Source organism: Oncorhynchus tshawytscha, linkage group LG03 (assembly GCF_018296145.1).
Source record: "Oncorhynchus tshawytscha isolate Ot180627B linkage group LG03, Otsh_v2.0, whole genome shotgun sequence".
Classification (NCBI taxonomy): domain Eukaryota; kingdom Metazoa; phylum Chordata; class Actinopteri; order Salmoniformes; family Salmonidae; genus Oncorhynchus; species Oncorhynchus tshawytscha.
The window spans coordinates 64,532,381-64,541,157 of record NC_056431.1 but is presented as its reverse complement, the minus strand read 5'-3'; the positions used below and the strand labels follow the sequence as shown (position 1 = coordinate 64,541,157).

General features: G+C 44.0%; 1 protein-coding gene across 1 annotated transcript in view; it reads left to right on the top strand.

Annotated features, from left to right (window-relative positions):
* The window catches only part of LOC112241326 (insulin receptor substrate 2), a 22,950-nt gene extending 14,775 nt beyond the window's left edge, over positions 1 to 8,175 (top strand). Inside the window, exon 2 of the mRNA XM_024409448.2 lies at positions 5,733 to 8,175. Within this exon, the coding sequence (XP_024265216.1) occupies positions 5,733 to 5,737 (5 nt within the window). The 3' untranslated portion in view covers positions 5,738 to 8,175. The remainder of the gene's footprint in view (positions 1 to 5,732) is intronic.
* The last annotated feature ends 602 nt before the right edge of the window (positions 8,176 to 8,777 follow it).

Sequence of the window (8,777 nt, the reverse complement as noted above, 5' to 3'; positions counted from 1 at the left end):
AAATATATCACTAGCCACTTTAAACAATGCTACCTTATATAATGTTACTTACCCTACATTGTTCATCTCATATGCATACGTTGATACTGTACTCTATATCATCGACTGCATCCTTATGTAATACATGTATCACTAGCCACTTTAACTATGCCACTTGGTTTACATACTTATCTCATATGTATATACTGTACTCGATATCATCTACTGTATCTTGCCTATGCTGCTCTGTACCATCACTCATTCATATATCCTTATGTACATATTCTTATCCCCTTACACTGTGTATAAGACAGTAGTTTTTTTTTTTTTTTTTTTTTTTTTTTTTTTTTTTTTTGGAATTGTTAGTTAGATTACTTGCTCGTTATTACTGCATTGTCGGAACTAGAAGCACAAGCATTTCGCTACACTCGCATTAACATCTGCTAACCATGTGTATGTGACAAATAAAATTTGATTTGATTTGATTTGAACGTGGGTTCTCCTAGTAGGTGGGTATAGGGGTTCTCCTAGTAGGTGGGTATAGGGGTTCTCCTAGTAGGTGGGTATAGGGGTTCTCCTAGTAGGTGTGTATAGGGGGTTCTCCTAGTAGGTGGGTATAAGGGGTTCGCCTAGTAGGTGGGTATAAGGGGTTCGCCTAGTAGGTGGGTATAAGGGGTTCTCCTAGTAGGTGTGTATAGGGGGTTCTCCTAGTAGGTGGGTATAAGGGGTTCGCCTAGTAGGTGGGTATAAGGGGTTCGCCTAGTAGGTGGGTATAAGGGGTTCCCCTAGTAGGTGGGTATAAGGGGTTCTCCTAGTAGGTGGGTATAAGGGGTTCTCCTAGTAGGTGGGTTCTCCTAGTAGGTGGGTATAGGGGTTCTCCTAGTAGGTGGGTATAGGGGGTTCTCCTAGTAGGTGGGTATAGGGGTTCTCCTAGTAGGTGGGTATAGGGGTTCTCCTAGTAGGTGGGTATAGGGGTTCTCCTAGTAGGTGGGTATAGGGGTTCTCCTAGTAGGTGGGTATAGGGGTTCTCCTAGTAGGTGGGTATAGGGGTTCTCCTAGTAGGTGGGTATAGGGGTTCTCCTAGTAGGTGGGTTCTCGTAGTAGGTGGGTATAGGGGTTCTCCTAGTAGGTGGGTATAAGGGTTCTCCTAGTAGGTGGGTATAAGGGGTTCTCCTAGTAGGTGGCTATAGGGGTTCTCCTAGTAGGTGGGTATAGGGGTTCTCCTAGTAGGTGGGTATAGGGGTTTCTCCTAGTAGGTGGGTATAGGGGGTTCTCCTAGTAGGTGGGTTCTCCTAGTAGGTGGGTATAAGGGGTTCTCCTAGTAGGTGGGTATAGGGGCTTCTCCTAGTAGGTGGGTATAGGGTTGTTCTCCTAGTAGGTGGGTATAGGGGTTCTCCTAGTAGGTGGGTATAAGGGCTTCTCCTAGTAGGTGGGTATAGGGGTTCTCCTAGTAGGTGGATATAGAGGGTTCTCCTAGTAGGTGGGTTCTCCTAGTAGGTGGGTATGGTGGGTTCTCCTAGTAGGTGGGTATAGGGGTTCTCCTAGTAGGTGGGTATAGGGGTCCCCTAGTAGGTGGGTATAGGGGTTCTCCTAGTAGGTGGGTTCTACTAGTAGGTGTGTATTTGGGGTTCTCCTAGTAGGTGGGTTCTCCTAGTAGGTAGGTATAAGGGTTCTCCTAGTAGGTGGGTATAGGGGTTCTCCTAGTAGGTGGGTATAAGGGTTCTCCTAGTAAGGGGTTCTCCTAGTAGGTGGGTATAAGGGGTTCTCCTAGTAGGTGGGTTCTCCTAGTAGGTGGGTATAAGGGTTCTCCTAGTAGGTGTGTATAGGGGTTCTCCTAGTAGGTGGGTTCTCCTAGTAGGTGGGTATGGTGGGTTCTCCTAGTAGGTGGGTTCTCCTAGTAGGTGGGTATAAGGGGTTCTCCTAGTAGGTGGGTATAAGGGGTTCTCCTAGTAGGTGGGTTCTACTAGTAGGTGGGTATTGGGGTTCTCCTAGTAGGTGGGTATAGGGGTTCTCCTAGTAGGTGGGTATAGGGGTTCTCCTAGTAGGTGGGTATAGGGAGTTCTCCTAGTAGGTGGGTATAAGGGGTTCTCCTAGTAGGTGGGTTCTCCTAGTAGGTGGGTATAAGGGGTTCTCCTAGTAGGTGGGTTCTCCTAGTAGGTGGGTATAAGGGGTTCTCCTAGTAGGTGGGTATAGGGGGTTCTCCTAGTAGGTGGGTATAGGGGGTTCTCCTAGTAGGTGGGTATAGGGAGTTCTCCTAGTAGGTGGGTATCGAGGATCAGTATTCTGGGAAAGTATCATTATTATAGTGTTTTGGTCTGGCGTTTTGTTTCAAGTTCTGATGTTATGTAATTTCTGTGTTTGTGCGTGTGTTTCCTAACACTGCGGGTTCTGAATCAGGTTTGTTTAAGAGAGTGGCCAGCTCTGTGAAAAAAACTTGTGTTCTCTGCTTGAAAAAGACAGTGGTGTAAAGTACATAAGTAAAACGTTGAAGTACTAAAGTAGTTTTTTGGGGTATCTGTACTTTACTGTTCATATTTTTGACAACTTTTACTTCACTTTATTCCTAAAGAAAATGATGTACTTTTTACCTCTTATGTTTTCCCTGACACTCAAAAGTACTCATTACATTTTGAATTCTTAGCAGAACAGGAAAATGGTCCAATTTACACATTTATCAAGAGAACGTTCCTGCTCATTCCTTCTGCCTCTGATCTGGCAGACTCATTAAACACAAATGATTCATTTGTAAGTTGTGTCTGTGTTGGAGTGCAGCACTGACTAGCCGTAAATGAAAAAAAACAAGAAAATGGTGCCATCTGGTTTGCTTAATTTAAGGAATTTAAAATGATTTATTCTTTTACTTTTGATACTTAAGCATATTTTAGAAATTACATTAACTTTTCATACTGAAGTATATTTAAAATCAAATACTTTTAGACTTTTACTCAATTAGTATTTTACTGGGTGACTTTCACTTTTACTTGAGCCATTTTCTGTTAAGATATCTTTACTTTTACTGAAGTATGACAATTGGGTAGTTTTTCCACCACTGGAAAAAGAGAAAGGGAGAAGAGTGAGTGAGTGGGAGAAGAGGTAGTGAGTGAGTGAGTGAAGAGGTAGTGAGTGAGTGAGTGAAGAGGTAGTGAGTGAGTGAGTGAAGAGGTAGTGAGTGAGTGAGTGAAGAGGTAGTGAGTGAGTGAGTGAAGAGGTAGTGAGTGAGTGAGTGAAGAGGTAGTGAGTGAGTGAGTGAAGAGGAGTGAGTGAAGAGGTAGTGAGTGAGTGAGTGAAGAGGTAGTGAGTGAGTGAGTGAAGAGGTAGTGAGTGAGTGAAGAGGTAGTGAGTGAGTGAGTGAAGAGGTAGTGAGTGAGTGAGTGAAGAGGTAGTGAGTGAGGGAGAAGAGGTAGTGAGTGAGTGGTGAAGAGGTAGTGAGTGAGTGAGTGAAGAGGTAGTGAGTGAGTGGGAGAAGAGGTAGTGAGTGAGTGGGAGAAGAGGTAGTGAGTGAGTGGGAGAAGAGGTAGTGAGTGAGTGGGAGAAGAGGTAGTGAGTGAGTGGGAGAAGAGGTAGTGAGTGAGTGGGAGAAGAGGTAGTGAGTGAGTGGGAGAAGAGGTAGTGAGTGAGTGGGAGAAGAGGTAGTGAGGGAGAAGAGGTAGTGAGGGAGAAGAGGTAGTGAGGGAGAAGAGGTAGTGAGTGAGTGGGAGAAGGGGAGGCATGGAGGGGAAGTGCAGTGTGCTGTTACTTCCACACCAGCACTGCATGCAGATCACACTGCACAAACAAGTACACAGGAGCAAGGGTCACAGCACTTCTTCAGAGAGAGAGAGAGAGAGAGAGACTCTACTCACAGTGTTTACACAAGGCCAGAAAAACACTCTGTTTGTTTGTAAGTGTTTGTGCTTGTTTGTTTACCTGGTCTGTTTTTGTTTCTCTTAGAGCGCTGTATGCTTAGGTGTGTGTTTTATTTTCTGTGCTTCTGCATATGCTTCTGTATGTTTTTCAATGTGTGTGTCAGTGTTGGTATGGGTCAGTGTTTGTCGTCATTGGAGACTGTACTCTGTCAGCTGAATAGTGCTAAATGTTGCTCTGTTTCCCCTCTGCCACTTGATTGTCTCCCAGCTGACGAGCACACTCTCACACGCTCACACGCACACACACTCACGCACTCGCACGCACTCACGCACGCACACACACTCACGCACACATACTGTACGTACACATACTCACGCACACATACTGTACGTACACATACGCACACACACTCACACGCACACACACTCACGCACGCACGCACTCACGCACACATACTGTACGCACACACACTCACGCACACACACATACTCACTCACGCACACATACTCACTCACACATACTGTACGTACACATACTCACGCACACACACTCACGCACACATACTCACGCACACATACTCACGCACACATACTGTACGTACACATACTCACGCACACATACTCACGCACACATACTCACTCACGCACACATACTCACGCACACATACTCACACATACTCACACACACTCACGCACACATACTGTACGTACACATACTCACTCACACATACTCACTCACGCACACACACTCACACACACGCACTCACGCACACATACGCACGCACGCACACACACTCACTCACGCACACATCACTCACGCACACATACTCACGCACACATACTCACTCACGCACACACACTCACGCACACACACTCACGCACACATACTGTACGTACACATACTCACGCACACATACTCACACATACTCACTCACGCACACATACTCACACACGCACACATACTCACACACACATACGCACACACACATACACACACACACACACACACACACACACACACACACTCACGCACACACACTCACGCACACACACTCACGCACACACACTCACTCACGCACACATACTCACTCACGCATACATACTCACACACTCACACACGCACACTCACGCACGCACGCACACTCACGCACACTCACGCACACTCACGCACACTCACGCACACACACGCACACACACTCACGCACACACACTCACGCACACACACTCACGCACACACACTCACGCACACACACTCACGCACACACACATACTCACTCACGCATACATACTCACACACTCACACACACACACACACTCACACACACTCACGCACACACACACACTCACGCACACACACTCACGCACACTCACTCACTCACACACACTCACGCACTCACACACACACACTCACGCACACACACTCACGCACACATACTCACGCACACATCACTCACTCACACATACTCACTCACGCACACATACTCACTCACGCACACATACTCACTCACGCACACATACTCACTCACGCACACATACTCACTCACGCACACATACTCACTCACGCACACACTCACTCACGCACACATACTCACTCACGCACACATACTCACTCACGCACACATACTCACGCACACATACTCACACACACATACTCACACACACATACTCACACACACTCACGCACACATACTGTACGCACACACACACTCACGCACACATACTGTACGTACACACACTCACGCACACATACTGTACATACACATCGTTTTCAATGGAAGAGATAATAAGAGCCTAGTGGGACAACAAAAGGAATGCATTTTTAAGTCTATGTGGGATTTTCTTGTAGATAATATGACAACCTAATTAACCAAACCACACCCCTCTCTGTTTCTCTTTCCCTCCATTCAGACTGAAATCTGATGGGACCATCCCCCCTCCTATACCCCCTGTTCCCCTCTCTCTCTCTGTCTCTCCTGGCTGTGAACGATGGATAACGCTGCAGCCTAGTGACGAGGTCGCCACGCCAACAGCTGGACCATGTGCTGCAGTAGACAAACTTTAACCTCCACCATCCCCTCCCCTAGGGGTCAACAGAGCCGCCGTCGTCACGACAATGTGGACACTTGACCCCCCCTCCCCCAAGTCTCATATCTTCACTCCCCCCTCTCGGCACCCAGACATTGAGGGGCCGTTGCTGCTGCTATCTAGACAAATAAAAAGAATGTTTCTTCAAAGATTATCTATGTACATTCAAAGTTACTTCTGCAAAATGATATTATTATTATTGTTATTATTATTATTCCACTGGTTATCGTTTGGCTTTGGCTGACAGGGCCAGTTAACCTCACCTTGAACCAAACCTCAAGATATGCGAAACACACGTTATACATACTTACACATGTTTATTTATTTATATGTGTGCACTTAGTGGTGCATGTGTGTGTGTGGATGTGTACACTGAATTTGTACTGAAGAGAGGTGGCATTTTACGAATATATTCAACAACGTAGTGAGTTAGCAGTTGCTTAAAACCCCTACCTCAGAGCAAACCAGGTTAGTACTTATTTACACACCAGAAATATATATCGAGATATATTTATTTATTTTCAGAGGTGAATGTTTTTATGAACACCAATCCAAAGCCTTACTACTCTCCTGTCCGCAGTTTCTGATGGACGTTTAGTTTGGACCTATAAACACGCAGAAAATCAAAGACTTAAATCCATTGCCATGGAGACGGAATGCTTGTCTGAGCAGCTGGAGAGGAAGAAATGTCTGTCTGACCTCTTTCCCTCTGCAATCAAAGATGACTGAGATTATTACAGTTAGTTCACATATCGGTACTATATATTAATATGCCATAGTAATATATTTATCATTGCATACAAAGCTTACGAGAAGAAGCTGTTCGGCATTATTCAACACGCAAGTAAAAGCCAGGAGAATGGGATCCAGGAGGAGTTTTCTAGAGTAGGACACACATCATCATCATCATCATCACACACATCCGCATGTCCCAGTTTCACCTGGGCTGGTGGTCTGTTGTTAATGCCTAGAACACCATCATTGAGACAAAGCCTTTATATACTTTAACAGATGACCTAGTTCACTCACAATGACCCACCTGTGACACGTTATTCTCACCTGATGCCTCAGCACGGCGCCTGTGGTTAGCTGTGATAGGCTATTTGGCACAGAGGTGTGCTGTGATTGGGCTGGTGGGCAGACTCACGACTGGTTTTCAGAGAGGTTTTGACATGCCTGAAGACATGGCTGCTGCTTTGGGCTGTGAGACAGTAAGGAAGGATGAGACACACCAGAGCTGACGCTGCACGGTCTTGCACTTACAAACTGCCTAGATTGTAAACACAAGACACTTGAATGTAGTCTATTCCATGTTCTCCTCTTGGGGAACGTAACCACCTTGACAACGAGTAGAAATACCACAACAATAATATCTTCGACAACTGCTACAACATGCAGAATAAGACAAAACAAACAGGCAAACACGTAACAAACAAAAAACGGACTAAGGACGAAGAGTGTCGCTTACTTTGTCAGTTCATTGGTACTCAACGTTCGCCTATATACTGTAAAAATGTACAAATACAGAGAATAGAATTGAGCGCAAGCTGAACCTTTTGTTTGAGAGATATTTTAAGTTAAAGATAAATTATGTTTGTACTGTTTATGTGTTTGGAGTGAATTCCCAGAAACAATGAAAGCACTAATTATTAAGTTATATACAAGCAGCAATGTTTGGCCTGGATTTTAAAATGATTATTACAGGATGGTCTTGTGAAATGATTGCCTCTACAAGGACATTTTCTAATGCTGTAATTCCGAAAAATACTTTGAGAACAAATGATTCATTAATACTTGACATACACGTTTATTCTTGCTACTTAGGTACATTTCACGAATGGCACATGCAATATTTACATTTTTAAGAAATTTGTTTATAGAGAGGTACCAACTGTATAATAATATGTTAATAATGTTTGTTAAACCTTAAAATATATTATTTTTTTGCTCTTTGTAATTTTTTTCTGCCAATTGATATAATGGAAAGTGTTCTGTTTGTTTTTGCTAATAGAGCGTATTGGTGATTTGACCAGTGTTTTTTTGCATTTGCATAGCGTTCCTGTTGGTTTTTTATTTAGCGTCTAAACATTACGATGATATGACGACCTAGCTTAATTTGCTGTGTCTTCCATTGTAAATACTTCATATCTCTTATTGAGATGCTAAGAGATGATCATTTAAACCTAGTGTAGTTGCCATGGCTTTAGACTGTATTGATTCTTTATAGACACTTGCAATAAAGAATAACATTGTTTAAGAAAGCTAATGACTCTGTCTCCTCTCTTTTTTTCCACAAACAAGTGTGGAGTTTTTTTGGGGGATCTCTTATCTGAATGGAAGAAAGAGGGAGCATCATCTGTCTCTACAGACACCAGATGTCTCAATTCATTTTTCAATAAATCAAATAAAAACCTCTCTCTCTCTTTTGTGTCTTAGCCATGCATGTTCATCTGTTCCCTCTCTACTAGTATCCCTCAATGAGTATTGTACTATGACTTCTGCCCATTGAACAACACCCCAGTGGCAAGACAGAAGAATTCTTTAAGCATCTTCTAGCAGTAGCGCTGTTATGGGTTTGCCCCCCCAACCCCCTACAATAGTAATTAGACTAGCTTGTCATGAGCGACAGAACAGAGAAGGAATAAATACAAGCAGTTATGGGATTATGTTTCTGTGCCCTCAGCCATATGCTGTCAGATTATTCCTTCTCACAGCCATACTAATTGAAATGGTAATTAAGGTTGTAAAACTTTGTATAATTGTAACAGTCTGGTTGGGATATTAGTTTGTGTGTGTGTGTTTTTGGGGGCAGGGTGTGTGTGTATGGGGGGAGGGGTTGTAATTACGTGTGTATACAGTAGTTGCCAA